This window comes from Ustilago hordei (genome assembly GCF_900519145.1).
Source record: "Ustilago hordei strain Uho2 genome assembly, contig: UHO2_contig_07, whole genome shotgun sequence".
In the NCBI taxonomy this organism is placed as follows: Eukaryota; Fungi; Basidiomycota; class Ustilaginomycetes; order Ustilaginales; family Ustilaginaceae; genus Ustilago; species Ustilago hordei.
The window spans coordinates 557,100-577,357 of NW_024545289.1; the positions used below are offsets into that span (position 1 = coordinate 557,100).

General features: G+C 52.5%; 4 protein-coding genes across 4 annotated transcripts; 2 read left to right on the forward strand and 2 right to left on the reverse strand.

Moving 5' to 3' along the window:
* Positions 1-547: 547 nt before the first annotated feature.
* On the reverse strand, positions 548-4,711 carry UHO2_03965 (uncharacterized protein; the record flags this gene model as incomplete). Its single annotated transcript, XM_041559922.1, has 1 exon — positions 548-4,711. The coding sequence occupies one exon, from the start codon at positions 4,709-4,711 to the stop codon at positions 548-550; it is 4,164 nt and encodes a 1,387-aa protein (XP_041415856.1).
* An 834-nt stretch (positions 4,712-5,545) lies between these two features.
* On the forward strand, positions 5,546-6,517 carry UHO2_03966 (uncharacterized protein; the record flags this gene model as incomplete). Its single annotated transcript, XM_041559923.1, has 1 exon — positions 5,546-6,517. The coding sequence occupies one exon, from the start codon at positions 5,546-5,548 to the stop codon at positions 6,515-6,517; it is 972 nt and encodes a 323-aa protein (XP_041415857.1).
* Positions 6,518-7,413: 896 nt separating this feature from the next.
* Positions 7,414-11,640, reverse strand: UHO2_03967 (uncharacterized protein; the record flags this gene model as incomplete). The annotated part of the gene is made up of 3 exons (XM_041559924.1): positions 7,414-9,890; positions 10,032-10,541; positions 10,641-11,640. 3 exons carry the CDS (start codon positions 11,638-11,640, stop codon positions 7,414-7,416), a joined length of 3,987 nt encoding a protein of 1,328 aa, XP_041415858.1.
* A 2,023-nt stretch (positions 11,641-13,663) lies between these two features.
* Positions 13,664-15,589, forward strand: UHO2_03968 (uncharacterized protein; the record flags this gene model as incomplete). Its single annotated transcript, XM_041559925.1, has 1 exon — positions 13,664-15,589. The coding sequence occupies one exon, from the start codon at positions 13,664-13,666 to the stop codon at positions 15,587-15,589; it is 1,926 nt and encodes a 641-aa protein (XP_041415859.1).
* Positions 15,590-20,258: the final 4,669 nt, after the last annotated feature.

A 20,258-nucleotide genomic window follows, 5' to 3' on the forward strand; every position in this document is an offset into this window, starting at 1 on the left:
ACTTACCTGCAACTGTGACTGATTCGCGATCAACAACGGTTTCTGCAACTCTGCACATCCACTGAACAAACTCAGTCAAAGTCAAAAAGATGCTGCACTGGATGAGTCGGATCGGTACAGCTACGACACCACAACCGCACTGCAACACTCTTGATCACTCTGCGTATCGACTGACACACACGCTCTCGTTCTCGGCAACGGCAAAAGTTTCCCCGCCAAGGCTGTTCAGCTTCACGTCAATTTCAATTTCAATTTCATTTTCATTTTCCTTTTTCATTTCTTCCACAGCGGCAGAGCACGACAGTGCTTCTATGGAAGCTAGTTACTGTAAGGGTCTAGCGTAGGCACGTTCTTCCTTTCTTCTCAGAGCTTCCCTATTTGGCTCATCTTCTGATGCTCTGGAGCGACTTTGCAATCATTATTTGACCTCGATTGAACCTTACGATTGCGACAATACAGCTCGTCATGCTCAAGCGCACTCACGATCAGAAGCTAATCAAGCCGTGACAAAGGTTCGATTGCCAAGAGTGCAAGCGCGTGACGCTGCCTAGAAGAACATCTTGTTAAGCTTGTCTTTAGCCGCACCTTTGATCGCTGCTTCTCGCGTGCTTTTCAAAAAGTTGCTCGCTCCACGTTCCAGCGATGTGAGACCGTCTTCGATACCGCTGACCATAGCACCGCGTGCTTTGAGAAGGTCGATGTTCTGATAGCCTGTTGTCCACGCCGATTCGGTAGATGCTGCTACTGCTTTTGCCTTGCTTGCATCTCGTTGGGCTGCGGCCAGACCTGATGTTGGTCTTCCTTCTTCCGGCTTGGCTCGAGAAGATGAGGCTTCTGGCTGCGGAGCAACAGGTGGTCTGTAGTCACGTGGTCGGAGCACTTCACCTAGCTTGAGCGCGTCTGGTCGCTTGGGTCCAGCAAGTGCTGCGTCCATCTGTGCTCCGATTGAGAGTGCTCCTGTAGTCTTGGTGCCGAACCAGCCTGCAATGCTGGTTGCAACTCCTGCTGCTGAGCCCACTGCGCCCGGATGCAAAGGCATCGCATGCGTCAAAGCCGCATTGAAGAGCGTCAGATTCGGCTGACCTGCTCTGCGCAGAGATGCAAACATGGTCCACAATCTCACGTCGAGGCTGCTGCAGACTTCAATAAAATCGCCATGCGCGTCAAAGCAGACCGATGGCCGTACGCCTCTTGACTCGCCAAGCTCGCGATAGTGACGTTGAAGACGAACGATGGGCTCCAGCTTGGGCAAGCTGAATAGCCGGATACTCGTTCGAGTTGCTATCGAGGCCACCTTGTCTTGCGCCCGTTCGATGACGCCGCAGCCAAGGACACCTTCTCCAACGTCTGCACGTGAGACGACAGGGCCTGTAACACCATATCGCAAGCTCACTTGGCGATCGGTGAAACCGAGCAACACATCAGCCTCCGGAACGGTAGCCTCGGAAATAGATCCGATGGGTCCATACTCTTGCTCGCGTAGAGCCTGTTGCAGCTCGTTAGGCAAGGCAGATCGAGCTCGGCCTTCGAGGTCCAGGATGTGGACGGCTCGCACATCGCTGAGCTCCTCCAACTTGTGTGTGCTCGTGCGCTCGATCAGCCACATGTCCAGCGTTTTCTGAAGCGTCCAAACGGTGGTCAAGCCATTTACCCGGATCACAATCAGACGCGGTGCTAAGCTGGGATCTTCAGCAACACGGCAGATACTGAAGCTAAGATGCATTATTGGGCTCTTAGACTCGGCTTCCAGCACCTTGCGAAGCGCACGAGCGTCGCTACTGTCGCCCATCGATGAGTCCTGCTGACCGCCAAATCCTTCTTTAAGGATCAGCTCTGCGCTGCGGAAGTCCATCACCGCTAAGGCTGTACCGTGAGCGATGGCCAGGAAGCCGATATTACTGCAAGCGAAAGCTGACACTTCTCCTCGCATCAGGTCGATCATGACGTTCGGCTTGAAGCCATCGTGTCGTGGATCTGCCAGGTGCTGGAGCATCACAATCTCGTCATATTCCTGCATGGCTGCGATTGGCGGCATCGCCGCGCTGTGCCTTGGTCCCGATGCTGGCGGCATGGCACCTGGGGCTTCATGATCGAACGAGCCACTGTGAGCATCAAAGTCTTGCATGCCATGTGCGCTCAGCCTCTTCGGGTCGCGACGCGGACGAGGCGGCGGCACACCTGCAGCGTGAGGGGTGCCCATCTGGGTCGGTAACTCTCCTTGGTCGTTTTGGCCGACTCCAAGCTCATGCATGGCCTGCGACATCTCAGCATCAAGCTGCTTTGCGGTTCCCATACCGTGTTCGGATCGCGGCGACGCGAGTGAAAGAGATGACCTGCCAGCTCCACGAGGGCTCGAGACTGGTGGGATCGCGAAATGGGATTGTTCCGCTTCCTCTCTGAGCGTTTCTTCGACTTCTTCTTGAATGGCATCGGTCTCGCTGAGCTGGGCGAAACCAAAGCGCATGTTAAGCAACTGCCCTGTTGACAGCGAGATTGTCGCTTCGAGCACTTCGGCAGCAAACTGCACAACATGGACTCTGGCTCGACCACGCGTCCTGTCAAAGGATGGATGTCCCATCATCGAAGGATCTCGCAACACGTTCCTCACGTCAATGGTCAGATGAGGCAAGGGTGACGGGAAGCCAGTCTGCAGCCAGATCCGAGGAGAGGGAGACTGACTGCGCAAGTCACCGTCGTCTACTTCACCCATCAGAAGCAAGTGCGGGCTAGCATCATAGAAGCGCACCGTGCCGTCGAGATGCCAAGAGAATAGGATGCGGAATGAGCTCGAGCGCAGCACTTCTGGAATGGTTTCGGTGCCCTCTCCTGACAGAGACGCAGATGCTTTACCTCCTGACAACTCGACCGGAGGCTTTGTTTCATTGTACGAGGAGCGGAGCGCGGAGCCTGAAGCTTCCTGCTCCTGCTTCTGGTTCAAGCCAGTGACATCTAATGGCCCTACCAACTTCCTGTAAGCATGTGGGGTCAAAGTTTCGAGCTTCGCGCCTAGGATGGCACCTCCACCAGCTAGAGTCAGCGGCAAGGGAAGATGCAGCTCTTTCTGCGGCACCAAAGGATATGGAGCTGAGCTTGGCCCAGCACCGGCGTATCGCGCAGCAGACGTGCCGGTCCGAGGGTGAGGTGGAAAAGCAAAGCATGCGAGGCCACGCGCAGCAGCAGGTGGCGGCAGAGTTGGTAGCGCAGGGTCTGCGGCAAGGAGTATAACTACAGCTGAAGGATCGTAGTGACCAGAATAGTGTGGGTTGCTGCGCGGCAGCAGGATGAAGTCCTCGACAGCACTTGACGTGGGATACACGACCTCAGAGCTGGGTATAAGGGAGTCATGCAGAGCGACTCGAAGCTTGTGGTTGGCTTCGACGGTGCCACCTCCCCACAGAGAGAGGGCTGCAGCATATGGCGGTAAGCTGACACAGAAGAGGCCAGGCGTGTCAAGTCCTAAATTGGCTCCGCCAAGGATAGTGAGAACGGTGCCCTTGAGAGGTTCTTGAGTGTACTCGGTGGTAGAGGTGCTGCGTTGGCGTTGTTGAGATTGCCAGCTGGCTGCACTCTCACTTGCCTTGTCGATCCATCCCTTCTCTGGGAAGCCAGACCAGGCAAGCTTGAAGACAGGTTCTTTTGGCGGTCTCGGGGTCTCCATTAGCGCCGGATCTGTGACTGGCTTCTCGACATCAAGGCAGTCGAGTGTGCGGACCATGATCGGCTTGTCATCATCACGCACGTGCCAGAAGGAGATGCAGCCATCTTCGTGTCCCATGGCAAATACTTCTCCATCGGGTCGCCATGCTACACAAGTGGCCGGCGATGCTCGCTCTGTCCAGATGAGCTGCGGGTTTCCACCAGAACCGAGAGCACCGGGCAGCAAGCGGAGCTGGAACGTCTTGAGCACAGCACGCTCGCGTACATCCAGAAGGATTGCACCACCCTCGTACGCCAGAAGCAGCTGATTGATGTCCTTGGGATGCGTTTTGATATCGATGATCAGAGGCACGTGACGGCGATTTGGTGCATCTGGCACCCCTGATTTGCGCAGAATCTCCTCCTCTTCCCACCAGAGGTTCGGCACGCGATAGGGCGAATGACTCATTCTCTCAAGGTCAAAAGTGTCGACGGTTCCATCGCGCAGACCGAGAAACATGTGAGAATGAGCCGACGAGACCTCGATAGAAACGACCTTGTTGCGTACGGTGTGTACGCCAACCCTTTGAGGGGTGTCTGGGTGTGGTGGACCTGTGATGCTATGCCCAGTCGAGGCGGTCGAAGCGCGATACTGATTGTTAGACGATCCTTGAGCTGCTCTGATTTGAGGATCTGGTCGTGAAAGGTCGTAGATGCTGATGTTATCTTTCTCATCTATGCAGATCAGCAGGCCTGTGTCGGACTTGAAGGTGAGGTGGCTGACTTTGTGGGCTGGCCGAAGCGAGAACGATATTTGCACTGCGGGCGAGCCGAACAGGTGGATAGTACCGAGCGTGGTGCCAACTGCGAGGAACCCCTGTACAGGCTCGAAAGCCATAGCGGTGACCTCGCCTGGTAGAGCGAGACCAGACAGTAGGCCTTCATTGAATGTGCCTGCGCTGCTGAGCTGTGCATTTGCAAGAGATCGAGACCAATCGGTGTGATAGGGAGTTTCGGGTACCTTGGAACCACCAGCTTGAGCTGCGCGATCGCGCAGAGACTTGATCCAAGACATGGTGTTTGAACCTCGGACTTGCCTAGTGCCAGGGCCGGCAATGTCTTTCACCACATCAGCGGAGCAAGGTTGATGTGGTCCGAAGCATCGTACGGTTTCATCACAAGCTTCGGTTTAAAGCCTTACATCGAGTGCATTTCGACATCACCTTTGTGAAGGCCTGTGCCAAACAAAAGGCATGGCGCCAAGATAAGCCGATGTTGAAATATAAAGAAGTTTGGTCCCGATAACTGGCGATCGGGGAGAGTCTGAGTACGATGTCACTGCTGCTTTAAGACAAAAACATGTATACTCAATTGACTAAGAAGCATGGTGAGAGCCTAGCGCTCCCAGCGTGGTATATATACATCTGGATGGTACATGCCGAATGTGGATATATCCTACTTAATGACGATGTCTGACAACGAGCGGGACTAGGCTGTACCCGATCCTCGATCTTCGATCAGATCGTCCTTCACCCGATCCTCGATCTTCGATCAGATCGTCCTTCACCCGATCCTCGATCTTCGATCAGATCGTCCTTCACCCGATCTCCGATTAGGTTTATGTCAGCTTTCATCATCATATTGGATCGCTTCCTTCGGCATGTCATTCTTCTTGTTGCTCTCAGCACGGACCGCACTATGTCGAGCTTCCACCATCTTGAGACGGCTCGAATCAGACACGGCAGTAAGCTCTAGATTTTCGACGACGAATCCGACCACATAATCCCCATGGCGGCAACGAACAGCTGAGGAGACGCTGCGATAGCGACACACAGCAAATAACACCTCTATCACGACAGAAAGGGAAGCGCGGGACACCAGACAGCTCACGACACATATCGGCATCATCATGGCTTCCAAAAGGGCGGGAGATACGATGGCGGCTACCGCCGGCCCGCCAACGCTGCCGAGAGTGCAGATAGCTGCAGAGCACTTACAGATCCTGCAACAACGCTTCGAATCGCTGCTATCTTCAATCGTGGGTCTCAAGGAAGAGATCGCAATGGTGCCAGGTATGGACGAATGGCCAGCACTGCTCCATCGATACACCAACCTCCTCTCGCATGCCTACTCGCTTGCCTCATCACTGTCATCGGCATCGCCTCACTTTCTGCCGTCACAATTGACTTCGTTCAACAAAGTGCTTGAAGCCGAAGCCGAGAACTCGAACTTGTATGCTGATGTCTCTGATTCTTCTGCACTCTTGGGCGGCATCATGGGAGGCGGTACTGGCAGCTTCACTGATGACGGCGTCAAGGCCACTGCATATGGCTTACCCGAGCTTAACTTTTACGACCGCAACAATCCCTTGCCATTGCTGTTAGCGCACCCAGTTCTTCCGATACCAGAAGAGAACATCAACTTTCTTGGTGCTCTCTTGCGAACAGCACCAGAGGCTGAGATCATGAAGGAGGAAGCAAGCTTGGTAGAAAGCTACGATACAACGTCAGCGGCCGAGATGCAAGGTTTTGGCAGCGATGATGTGGACGCCAAACTGGAACGCATTCAGGACGAAATCGCACAGCACGACATGCTGGCGATGCGTGCACTCCGCATGTGGTATCACCTCAGATATGCTCCAGATGAAGAAGGTAATGTGCTGAATCCGAGAGAGCGTCTGCCTGCTACTGACGATGGCGAGGGCGATGCGGAAAAAGGCGAAGAGTCGGAGGCGAGCGATGACGATGATGACGATGCTGAGGATGGAGCAGAGACAAAGAGAATGCAACAGGAGCAAAAGTATCGACGCAAGATGGAACGAAGCTGTTGGGATGCTAGAGCGGTCTCGGCTTTCCTGCGCGGACATACCTCGAGTCTTTGAGACGAGGCCTTGGTCAGCAGCTGGTCAAGGAAAGCAAGATTATCTCGATTCACATTGTACTGTACCTACACTACCACACACCACATCGCAAAGGGGACCTCGCTGCTCCTAATCCCATTCTCTCACCTTGCGCTCGGTGTCACCATCCATTTCCAGTGGTTACGGAGCCAATCGGCGCAGATCGGGAAAGTTGCAATTGAAAATTGGGTTAAAGAGATGCCCGATCGGCGAGCAGCGGATATTTTCGATCGCCAACACCAAACATGACCATCAGCAGCGGCTTCTACGCATCACATGGGCCGTAGATCCAATCTGGCTCCGAAGGAAGATCTGGTTTGAGAAGAGAGAAGCATGCTCGCAGATGGCGCTCCGAGAATGGGGTCGGAATATCAGATGGATAATAGCTACAACACAGCCTGGGCTTCCACTTGGGCTGGATGGCAGACAAAGAAGGGCCCAGCTCTTGGGAAAGCCACTTTGAGAAAAAGAAAAAGGTCTGGACCTGCGCAAAATGTAACGAGTATTAGAAGTTGGTCAGGCGTGTTGGTATCTGGATGGTGGACAGCTCATTGTTAGACCAGAATGTCGTAAGCGGCGAGGCAGTGGCGACAATTGGATAAGCGAGGGGAGTTGAAGTCATTCGTCAGCGTCTTGGAGTCATTCGTCAGTGGTTGGGGTTGAGGTGTCTTTGTTGATGATGATGGTAGGAGAGAGAGAGAGCGAGAGAGCTAGGAGTCTTTTATATACAAAAGAAGAGCGGCGGACTGCGGAGCATAACAAAGCATTTGCCTTGAGTAGGTTGTGACACATGTGGTCCGTGCTAAGATGTTCAGGCCTTTTACTCGGCCGTAAGCACTACCTTCACTGTCTCCACGCTTTGTGCGGCTTTATCTACTTCAACTCCCCCCCTCAACAGCATATGTACCCTGTTCATTATGCTGTTGCTTCAAGGTGTGACCTCCGTTCTTCAACACTGTTGCATAGCTCGGGGACCCCGTTCCGTACACTGCTGCCGGTATTTGCAGGTGTAGCCCAGATCTTGCTTGCTGCATTGCCTGCCTCCCAATGGGTTTCGTGAGTACATCTGCCAAGTTTCTTGTGGTGTCTACGTACTTGATCTGCACCCTTCCCTCTTGTACGTTGTTACGGACGAAGTGATACTTGGTGTCGATGTGCTTAAGCTTCCAGTGCTGTGCTGGGTCCTTACTAACCTGTATGCAACCAGTGTTGTCCGAGTAGACCGTCGGTGTGCCTGTGGCAATGCCAATTGAGCGTAGCAGCTGCTTGAGGAAGAGCACCTCACGTGTTGCTTCCGTGGCTGCAATGAACTCTGCCTCGACAGCAGACAATGACACGCATTTTTGTGTCGCTGACTTCCAGGCTACTGGGTTCCCGTACACTAACGCCACTGACCCCGATGTGCTTCTTCTCTGTATGGTGGCATCGCTTGCCCAGTTTGCATCGCTGTGTGCAACCAGTGGCTCTTGCGACTCACTTGCCCTATAAACCAACCCAACCTGCCTTGTGCTTTCGAGGTAGCGTAAGACCCTTTGTGCTGCCTGATAATGCTCCTGCGATGGTTCACGCATGTGCCTAGCGAGAACACCCACGGTGAGACTAAGGTCGGGCCGGGTGCTGTTGGCGACCCAGAGCAGCTTGCCAACAATCACCGGATACTCCTTCTGTTGTGCTGCGCTTGCGACAAGGGTTCCCTCCGGTATGCTCTGCATTGGAACCATGGTCGGCTTCGTGCGTTTGTCCAAGTGCTTTGCCAGCACTTGGTCGATGTACCCTGACTGACCAATCGTCATGGTGCGCATCGCACGGTTTCGACTGATTTTGATGCCCAAGAAGTGAGAGACCTCACCACTATCTTCCATCTTCCATCTCTGACCAATCTGCTTCTTAACCTTTAGGACCGTTTCCAGCCGTGGTGCTATGACTAGTGTATCATCGACGTAGATGACCACAATGGCCATATCTTCACCCTGTCCCTTGGTGTAGATGCAGGGAGCGCACTCTACCTGGAAGAATCCCATGCGTCGCAAAGACCTGTCAAACTCCTGATTCCATTCTCGCCCAGACTGCTTTAGGCCATATAGGCCCTTGACTACCTTGTACACCTTGCCGGGTGCTACTCCTGATCCTCCTGGCGGCTTCATGTAGATTGCTTCCTTTAACGTGGAGTTCAAGTAAGCCATAGTGATGTCCAGAGCATGTACCTCCCAGTTGTTCTGCACTGCTAGTGCTAAGATGGCTCTGATCGCTCCGAGGGGTGCTACTGGAGAGAAGGTTTCTTGGTAGTCGATCCCCTCTCTCTGTGTGAAGCCCCTTGCAACCAGTCGTGCCTTGTGCTTAACAGGTACACCATCAGCATCAAGCTTCAGCCGAAGCACAACCTTAGAGTCCACAAGTGGTACTCCTGGCGGTTGGTGCACCACCTCCCAAGTCCCCATTGCCTCGAGTCCTTCTAGCTCCTTTCGTATTGCCTCCTTCCAGAGCTGGGCATCCTCACCATCCATTGCTCCCCCAAGTGTTGGGTCCAGGTTCAGTATTGCTGTGTTGGCGGCGCCTACTGTGCTGTCTTCGGCTGTTAGGAGATCCTCCACTGCAGCCTCTGATTTGGTCTCCTCCTCCACTATGGCTGGCGTGACACTCTCCTCCTCGACCTCCGCGGTCACCACAGGCCTGACTGCCTCTTGTTGGCGATCACTCCATCCTTTGTCCTCATGGAACGTTGCTGAGTTGCTCCATTGAATTGACGCAGGCTGGTCCGGGTTGCAAAACTTCCATGCTTTGTGTTCGTCGTCATACCCAATCATGATGGCTGGCTTTGCTCTAGCTCCGTGCTTGCCTTGCTGGTCCTTCTGTTGAACATGAACCCATGCCAAGCATCCGAAGACTCGCAGTTGCTGGGCCAGCTTGTGCGCAGTGGTTCCATAGAAGGCCTCGTGGGGAATGGTTTTGGTGGCTGACGGGGTAAGGTTCATCACGTGTGCTGCTGCTGTGATTGCGTACGGCCACAACTCTCTAGGGCAAGCTTGACCAATCAGCATCGAGCGCATCTTTTCTTGGACCGATCTGATTGCTCTCTCTGCCCGTCCATTTTGGACACTGATCCCCGGGACGCTCTTTTGCCACTTAAAACCCTCTTGAGTTTGCCAGTCTTCAGCTGCTATGCTGCACCATTCTCCTCCATTGTCGCTGCGGAGTGTTTTGAGTTTCCTGTCCGTTGCCCGTTCCATCCTGGCTATCCACCTTCTCAGCGCCGTGAGTGCAGCACTCTTTGTGCAGAGTGGTTCCATGTAGATCAGAGAGGAGAAGTCGTCCACAGCAACTAGTGCATAGTGGTAGTTGGCATGTCCTTTGAAATCTGTCATCAGGTCTACGTGTACCAGCTCTAATGGTGCCTCCATTCTTTCCGACTCTGATTGGCTCATCCGTGCTCAAGTCTGTTTTCCTTGACTGCACGCATTGCAGTGCTTCGACTCATGTTCCATTTCCTCATCGGTACCTAGGTAATGGGCCCGGATTTGTCTCGTTTTGTCTCGTCCTGGGTGTCCGAACCTCTCATGCCATAGGTAGCTGTCTCGATGCTTCGTGTCCTTATTGCCCTCTGGGGCATTATCTAGTTTTCCTGTGTTCTGGTTGTCCTCTGGGACGCCATCTCGTGTTTCCTCCAGTTCCAAAGCCAGTGCTTGTCCTCGCACTTTGAAGTGGCCCTGTCTTCTGTCCCTTTTGAATTGTACTTGGGTACCATCGTTCTGCTTTATGGTAGTTCCAAACTCATCGAAGATTACTCGTGCACCATTCTCGATCAAGCCTTGTACGGACAATAAGTTAGCATTCAGTTTCGGTACATAAAGCACATCCAATAGTTGGATGGTGGCCTCACCGACCCGAAGGGAGGCATCTCCTATAGCCTTCACCTGAAGCTTTTCGTCCCCTGCCGTACTGATTTGGCCGACCTTGTTCGTTGAGGTGAGCAGCATTCTCTCATCATTTACCATATGATGGGTTGCACCTGAATCGATGATCCAGGTGTCGCATGCTGATCGCTCGCCCCTGTCGACTGCTAGAAAGGTGCACCCGAGTTCCTAGTGGTTCACCTCCTGTGTCGTACGAGCGACAGGTTCGCTTGTGCCTCGTGCGTTTGTGCAATTTCGAGCAATGTGATTTGGTCCTCCGCAAGCATAGCACTTTGGAGGGGCCAAGGGATTGCGAGGATCGCGCCTTCCCCTGGGTCCTTGCTCCGCCTGGTTGGCACTCCCCTGTTCCGCGTTTGTGGCGACCCTTGCTGCTCCTCTAATACGACCAGTGATCTCACCATCCTGCTGTTTCTTGGCCAGTGCATGGTAGGCTTCGTCATACTTGCAGTCTGGTTTGGCCGTTTTCAGTGCATCGACGGTGTTGGCGTAGAACCAATCTTGAGCCGTGCAGCGATAGAGAGTTGATTTCTTGAGGTCCTCGTCGAAACGCTTTCCGAGGCGTGCCGCATCGTTCCAGATCGAATCAAGTTCCTTGCCTAGTCTGACAACGTCTCGATTGTGCAAGCGCACTGTGTGGATACGATCCTGCAGTCCTGCTCGCTTTACAGCGTCGTTTAGTGTTAGTGCCTTCTTGAGTTTGGCATAGAGTGTGCTACCAAGTTGAACTTCTTCATCCACCCCTCTGACGGTGTAGGTGTCGATGCGGCTATCCGGGCTGTTATCGCAGCAGGCGTGGATGAGGCCCACGAGTGCCTTGTCTAGGTCTTCATCGTATTCCTCGCTCCCGGGTACAACGGTACCATACAGGATTTCCTTCGCGTTATGCACTCTCTGGAGGCAGTCGATAAAGGTGGGTTCCCAGGTGTGCCAATTGCTATCGCTGAGCTTCTTGATGTGAGCAATGGAGCTCGATACGTCCTTGGGGATCTTTTCGGTCTCCCCGCGTGGAGCTTGGTTGCTAATGTTGACCAGACCCATGGCCCGTACTATTGCTTCCTCTGCCGATAGTGCCGGGTTCGCCAGCTGGAGGATCCTGACTACCTGCGTGAGCCATCCTTCCTCCTGTCCATTGCTTGTGGTCGTTTGATCATCATCGCCCCTTCCCGTCTGTCCAGCTCTTGTCGATGGCGGCATTGCGTTGAGTGTCAGACTCTTAATCAGTTGAAGTCATTCGTCAGCGTCTTGGAGTCATTCGTCAGTGGTTGGGGTTGAGGTGTCTTTGTTGATGATGATGGTAGGAGAGAGAGAGAGCGAGAGAGCTAGGAGTCTTTTATATACAAAAGAAGAGCGGCGGACTGCGGAGCATAACAAAGCATTTGCCTTGAGTAGGTTGTGACACATGTGGTCCGTGCTAAGATGTTCAGGCCTTTTACTCGGCCGTAAGCACTACCTTCACTGTCTCCACGCTTTGTGCGGCTTTATCTACTTCAACTAGGGGCAGCTCGGTCGACAAGCGCTCAAAGGTCTCGACTCTCTCACATCGTAACAATGGATGAAATAAAGAGGGAAGTGTTTCCAACTGCGCTCTGTCGAACGCGCGCTACGCTCTAAAAAAATTTACGAGAGCCAAAAAAAACCTCTTCCGTTAACAATAATAATGATAATAATTCACCCCTTTGCTCAGACCGCCATCGGTTTTAGCCAGAGATTCGGTCGATGTCACTTTGTGCACTTTGTACACTTTGTGCACTTTGTACACTTTGTGCACTTTGTACACTTTGTGCACTTTGTACACTTTGTGCACTTTGTACACTTGATGCTGACTGAGACTGAGCCTTGGGTGTGCGCGCTCGTTTCTTTATGACAAGTCGCCACCTTTCTTGATTCTATAGCCTAGTTCCTGCCTTGCCTTTCCCTTGCCTCGCTTGTCTCTGTCTCTCAAGCCTCCTAAAATTTGGTTCGCCGCCATCATCTCCGCCTGTCGCCTTCTGTCCAATTCTAATGTGGTTCTCTTCTCTTCTCGCCCGCCTTGGCACAGCTCAAGTCCTCGCTTCTGTCGGCAACGCGGTCCTAGAGCTACTCAGCTTTCAATGCTACCACAGGATGCGCGCCATGCATCTGGCTTGCTTGTACCAATTTTGTGGTACCGCTCGCCACCAACACCTGATGTCTAAGCCTCCTTATCTCCGGCAGGGCCTTTGGCTCCTTTCCGGGCACCCTCGGCGTCTCTCTTACATGGACTGCGCTGTCTACTTACTTTTCCTTTCTCTATCTGATCGTTTGACACTCCTCCCCCTCCTCCTCCCTCCTCCCTCCTCCTCCTTCCTCCTCCTCATCGTCGTCGACCCCCCACTTTGGCCTGCTTTCTGCCTGTTGTCCATCATGGCCTTTCTTCGGTCACTTAACCACTCACCTTGCATCATTGTTTCTTTCCTTGCAACTGCTGCCGCAGAAACACCTGTCGACAGATCCTTTCTGACACCAAACTCAGGACCCTGTTCTTTTCAGATGCCTACATCGATGTGCCTCCTCGATCGATCAACACAAAAACCCTATGGTTCATGGCACAAGCCTGCCAGATCCAGGCGCCTATCCACCTAACCTCTACCGTCAACCTGCGCTCACACACTCCCGTCTCTTTACTGACATCGCCGCAGCACCGCTTCGCCACATCTCATTCACCGCTCTCCAGTATAGTACCATTGTGTACCGCTCACCAAAGTGCTGAGAACCGAGCTGAGCTACCCTTCCTGCCTTTCGATCAATTCCTTTTGGTAGACAGCCTGGCCTACCTTTTCTTCACACCACACCTTGTTCCATTGCTCAGCTAGGCATTCTATCCTCTTCCCCACATCTCATCATTGTTTTGTGCTACACTCGTTCTTTCATTACCACCACCACATCTACTGCTACATACTCAGAGCTCATCTCGACCTTGATGCCAGTAGATCCTCGAGCCTATCTTGACCACTCTCATCTACGCCTACTATCAACCAACCTTGATTAGAGTTCACCACCGCCACGCCAACCTCAGCCAATCCTCTCGATCATTTCATCGACATCTTTGCTTGCTGATCAACACCCAACACCTCTCTAAACTCTACTAACAAGCAGGTCGCAGAACGGCGACCTATTGGTCACCATCACCGCCGTCCTCTTGTCGAGCCAGCTTCCTAGCTGGTCTTACGGGCTTTCAAAGTCTCGGCGCAGAGATCCGATGGATGATGATCGGTACAACAGCAGAGGCAACTTTCGCTTCTTGGCACGAGCTGAACCTGAGCAACACCTCGCCTCTTCAGCCTCGTCGTCTATACAGCCTCGTGTCGCTCACTACGACCGACAACAGTACGACTCTTACACTACTCACTCTTTAGCACACCCTGAATCGAGCAGACATGCCCAACAACAGTACCACCAGAAGCCTGCACAGGTCTACCCTCAGCAACAACAACAACGAGAGGCAGAGTGGGCTTACAACTCGGCACCTTCTCGCTCGCCACCTTCCGCACACGATGTCGGTGCCAGATCTGCCTACCACATGTCGTACCGTGCCCCAGCAGATGCCCCAGCCCCAGCAGCACCCAGCCTTCCCAACCGATCCGAATGGCTCGTCTTGCCCAGTGTCAGCCATGCTCTCGGCATGTACGGTGACACTCGTCGCCAAGAACCTCGCTTCTCTCTCGTGATTCGACAACAGCCCCGTCGCGGTCTCGCTATCGGCAACAGTCAGATGTCTCTTCGCACAGCTCGTTCGGTCCCCATCGACCCACCTCCCGTCTGTGAGCTTCTCATCGACCGTAGTGGTGACGAGCAGCTCCTCTCACTCCCCGAAGTCTTCATCCGAGCTCAACTCGTTCGAGGCGATTCACCCATGGACGAGTGTCTCCCCGACACAAGACGCATCGAGCCTTTGGTCGGCGACACTCTCCAAAGCCCCTTCAACTCTCGTATTGACACACGCGAGGACCAGAGCTTCTTCGTCTTCAAAGAGCTTGGTGTGCGCAATCGTGGCATCTACAGTCTTCGATTTGATCTGTTTGATCGTGTCGGTTTGCGCATTTTCAAGATCGCTTCCATCTACAGTGATGCATTCGAAGTGCAGGGGCGAAGGAAACATCCTGGTCTCTCAGCTTCCTCCGCGTTGATGGATGCACTCGTGGACCGAGGAATGAAGTACAAGCTGAGAAAGGCAAACGACAAGGCAAACACAAAGAAGCGCAAATTTCCAGAAGACTTTCATTACCGAGATGAAAGGTCGATTAACGCAGCTGCACACCGAAGACAGAGCTATGCTGCGGGCGAATACGATGCTGCTCATCGACACCATTACGATGCTGCGGCCAGCTCCTCTCGCTCGCCATATGCGGATGCAGTTACGCAGCAAGCACAGAAGCAACAGCATCAGTTGACTAGACCCATCCTTCACCGTGCACACTCAGGTGAAAGGGTTCACGGTTTCTCAGCTGCTAGCTCGGCAATGCTCCCACCTCTTGCGACTCAGCTGGGAAGCCCCAGACTCAGTCCGCCTGGTCGAGCTGATAAGCCACCTCAACTCTCCAGTTTGTCGCGATTGGGTGTTGCCCCCGTCTCACGTGCTTACGCTTCGCACCTTCCTGCTCATCCACAGCTTCACACTTCACGCCCAAATTGGCAAGAGGAGGAGTACCACCAAAACCCCACCTCCACAAGCAGAGCTAAAGCTTCAGGCCGTCGCCTCTCCCCACACACATCGTCCGAGATGGACCGAACTCGACCCTCGTTGGAGTTTCGAACATCCTCTTCATCAGTAGCTACTTCCAACTCCACCGGTCAAGCTTCTACCGGATCACACTCCACTCCTAACTCTTCCACCACCGAAGGCACCCCTTTCTTGTTCAACAAGTCCAAAACCAAACCTGCTCTCGAAGATAGAAAGAACTCCGGTGGTTACCTCAGCGGCGGTGGTGAACTTGCCCCATCCTCCTCCGGTTCCTCCCCGGGATCGCTCCAACAACAAGCCAGACCAACTCTCCCACCTATCTCCAGCCTCTACGCTGCTTCCACAGCAGGCAGAAGAGCTTCAGCGGTAGCTCAAGAAGGTTATTTCGCTGGTGTCAACGCTCCCTCCCCACCTGGTTCTGCTCATCGTTCTCCCCGACACTAAAAATTGCTTTTTAGATCTCAATCGCAGTTGTATTCTCCTCTCTTGCTCATACTCCTAGCTTCTTCACTCGCTTCCGCTTCGGCTTCGGTTCGAAATAATATAGACGCCCCCGAACTGTTAGAGGGCTGCGGGTATATCGGCTCGCGTCAGGCCGATTATCCGATAATTCGCCGGCATACCGGCTATTAGGTGCCCGAGGGGGAAGAGATAGTTTCCCCGTCATGCTTCGCGGGGTAGATACATAAGGGGCAAGATTTAGTTGTTTCGCTCTTCATTAGCATGAAGTCCATCCATCTGTACAAACTGTTTGTCATCGCCATCTGTCGCCATACATAATCAAACCGTGTCCTACCATCCTAGCTTGTCACTCCCTCCAACAGATTATGAGACCTAGCGGTTACTAGGTCCCTCGACACCATCGAACTTCAACATTTGGACTAGCTCCTGGGAGAACAACCTCAGTCGCAGCAGCGGGCTCACCAACAAGGTTTGAGACCACCAAGTAGCTCGCCATCGAAAGGCTCAAGCAGTAGCATCATTGACAGTGCGGTCAGCAACACCAGCAGCAAAATCGACCAAGATGGATACGACAATGTCCATGACAGCGCCACCAGTGCTATGAGGTAGGAGCAATTACTACACCTGGCAAAGGCAACTGCGAATCTACGTTGACAGAGTCAACCCAATGGTGTGGGAGGCAATCACAGGAGTAGCGTTGTGTCAGAGGTCGCATGCCTGAAACCCGAAATCTGCTGAGTGAGCTTGATCCGACCGATTTCGGCGAAATCTGTCAAGTGAGCTTCTTCTGACAGATCTCAGTGAGATATGCTGGAAGGCTGTCTTCCGGCAGTTTTTGGCTGACCTCTGTGAACACTCTGTCCAGAAGTAGTGTGGCACATTCAGAGTCCTTGGATTACTTTATAGAAGGATGATGCCTGTCGTTGCACAGGTGTGTCACAGGGTCTGCGCAGAAGTTGAAATTTGATAAACCACTCTAGAGGCCACAATCAGGTGCCTGTCATAGGACCACATGTGCAGAAGAACTGGATCTGTATGAGAGGAGACCCTGTGCAGGAATCACAGGATCAGGCAAGTGGTGGGTTCAAACAGAGTTTGTCAAGATCAGTAGGGTCTAGGTCCTATGACAGAATTCATTGGGATTGGTAGGAGCAAGACCTTACAACAGGATTTGTCAGGATCAGCAGGACCATGACTTTACAGCAGATCTCAATGAAACTGGTTAGAGGGTGCCACTCCCCACTGATCTTACAAGGGGACATGTGAAGGTAGTGCTCGCCACTCAGATGAGGTGGGAGAGGCCACTATAGGAAGAGGATAGTGGCACAAGAGGGTTGTTGCGCCAGCAATGAAGCATGGGAGGTGTCATGGGTCTGGATGTGCAGGAAGCAGGAAGACCCATCAAGTCATATGAAGGGAGCACGGTGTCATGGGCCTGGATGCTCAAGAAGCAGGAGGGTCATGGGTTCATATGGAAGGAGCACAGGTATCGAAGACCTAGTCGATACCAGTAGAGAGCATGGTCGTAGTGCAGTCTCCATGGAGACTATGGACTCCTATGGACTCACATGCAAAGGAGAACTGAGCCACATGCGAGGAGGGCCAGGCACAGCCACAAGGAGGACCAAGCTCAAGGAGCAGGCACAGCCATGAAGAGGACCAAGCTCAGATGGTTACCACTCAGGGGCTTGAGAGACAAGAGTCATAGGACACTGGCAAGCAGGTCATGAGGAGGAGGAGCAGTGTCGAAGGAGTCGACACCAGGTCATGAGGAGGAGGAGCAGTGTCGAAGGAGTCGACACCACTCAAGAGGCACAGGGGTGCCAAGCAGGAGAGGCCCCTGAGCAGTACTCGATGAAGAAGGTACTCTCTGGAGAGAGAGCAGGAGCAGCATCGCTGGCGATGCTGTGAAGAGGTATATAACCATGCTTTCTCATCATCATAGGTTGAGTGGATCCTCATCCACTCTACTCACCATACAACTAGTCAATACTTTAGAAACACAAGTACTCATTAGTTACAGTCAGCATAGCAGCAATCTATCAAGGTTGCTCCTCATCGTAGTGTGTGTGTTGTATCACCACTACCTGACGTCCGTAGGCGCCCATAGCAGGTTAGCGGTCTGGATATAGATAGAACCAAAGGCAGTAGTCCACTGCAGTCCGGGGATCACTTCAAGCATCAAGTCAACACACTGGACACTCATGTTGACGCCACCAACCTTATCACCAACACCATCAACCTCATTATCATCGACATCACCAATCTCATCACCAACACCATCAACCTCATCATCATCAACACTCACACCAGACCTTGGTGTCATCATAACATTGATATTGATCATGCCGAGCTACCCCTGAACGGAGTGTCCACAGAGGTCAGCTGAAACCTACGATAGTATATACAATGAACGCCACCTGCTGTCACTGCACAACTTGATAGTCACTGATACCAAGACAATAGCTGTCGCACAGTTTGATAGTCACCGAGTATCTCGACAGACCGACCTGGGTTTCAGGCGCGAGACCCCTGACACACGGGAATTGAGGAATTGGGCAGATTGTGGGATTTGCAGTAGAGTTCACCAAGATCTGTAGAAGAAATGGCTCTATGGCAGATCTCCCCTAGATCAGCACAAGCAATGATGGTATCACAAATCCCACCAGGATCTGTAGTAAACAGGATCATATGACATATCCTGCAGAGATTAGTGGCAAGGATGATTGTATGACAGATCCAGTGGAGATTAGTGGCAAGGACATTCAAGGTCACCACCAGATGAGGTAGGGGCCCTACATGACAATGAAATTGGCATAAGAAGATGGGTGCTGAAGTCAGGAGGTAGATGGAAGAGGGGGGCATGAACTGTCATTAGGATGAAGTGGGGTGACCCCTATCAACAATGAGATGGCACTGGCTCTCCTCGACCCAGGAGCAGGAGAAGCAGGGCTCAGCAAGGAGGAGACACCTTGGTAGAGACCTCTACCACAGTACTTGACGAAGGTGGTACCCTCTGGAGAGAGAGCTGGAGCAGAGTCGCAGGTGACACTGCAAAGATGAATATAAACCATGCTGTCATGGGTCTGGATGTGCAGGAAGCAGGAAGATCCATCAACTCATATGAAGGGAGCATGGGAATCAAGGAATCAGGTGGAACATAGGACTTGCAGAAGAGTTCACCAAGATCTGCATGAGAAGCAGCTCTATGGCAGATCTCACACAAATCAACATGAGAGAAGATGGTATCATGCATCCTGCTGGGATTGGTAGCAAACAAGATCATATGGCATATTCTGTGGAGATTAAGTGGCAAGGGTGATCATATGACAGAACCAGTAGGGACTAGTGACATGAACCTTTGAGGTCACCACTGGATGAGGTAGGGACCCTGCACAATGATGAAGTCAGTGCATGGGATGGGTGCCAACATCAGGAGGTGGATGGAAGAGGGGGCAAGCATTGTCATTGGGATGAAGTGGGGCGACCCCTATCAACAATGAGGTGACATGGCTCTCCTCGATCCAGGAGCAGGAGAAGCAGGGGCCGGCCAGGAGGGGACACCTCGGTAGAGACCTCTACCATGTGTCACAGGGTCAGGGGATCAGCGTATGAAGTGTGTGCCAAATTGATCTATGGCAATCATTGGGAATCGATGATCTAATTGGGTTGGTAGCACATATGGCTTGTGAGATCAACCAAGTTCTGGGATCCTGATTAATCTCACAAGGATTGATTGGAGTCAGCCTGATTGGCATGTCTCAGCAAGCTGGCTGTCATGAGCAAGCATCAGGAGATTCAGGAAGGAGGATACCAGCAATAGAAGGAGAAGCATATGGAGATAACCACATGCAGGAGTGGGGACCAAGCTCAGCATCATGTGGATGGTTACCACTCAAGGGGTACATGTGTACAGCCACAGGGGACTGAGCACAGGGGCAACCACATGATCAAGGGGGCTTGGCAACAGGACTCAACAGGTGGTTAAGGGATTCACAAGATAAGGTCAAGGAGGTAGTTGCCAGTGAAGAGAGAAGGAGCTGTGTCAAGCAGACTGGGGATTGTCTACAAGGAGGAGGAGCTGTGTCAAAGGGGTCAACACACATCACCAGGCAAAGAAGAGTATGGAGGCAAAGGGGCAGTATCACACAAACCAATATGCTGTGCAAGCAGTAGAGGCACAGCATCAAAGGGAGCAACACCAGCAGAAGAGAGAGTGTCAAGAGGAGGTGAAGGCCTCTCAGGAGGAGTAGGAAAGGTGTTGCAGGTGACACCAAGCAAATGCATAAATACTCTCATTCTACTATAGCATACAAGTGGATCCTCATCCACTCTACTCTATACTTTACATACTCTTTACTTGACTCATAGTTATGTATCATTGCAATAACAGAGCTTTGCAATGACACCTCATACATGTGTGTTGTATCACCATTAGGTGTCAACTGTAGGCAGTGTTACTCAACACCTGCAGTCCAGTCCCTTACTGTAGGTGGTGTTTGCTCAACATCTGTGGTCCAGTCAGTTATTGTAGGTGGTGTCCAACACTTGCAGTCCAGTAACTCCCATCCCCTGTAGGTGATAAGCATATTGCAGTCCAGACAATGTTAGAGAGCATTAGCAACAGTACTACAAACACTTGTACTGTAAG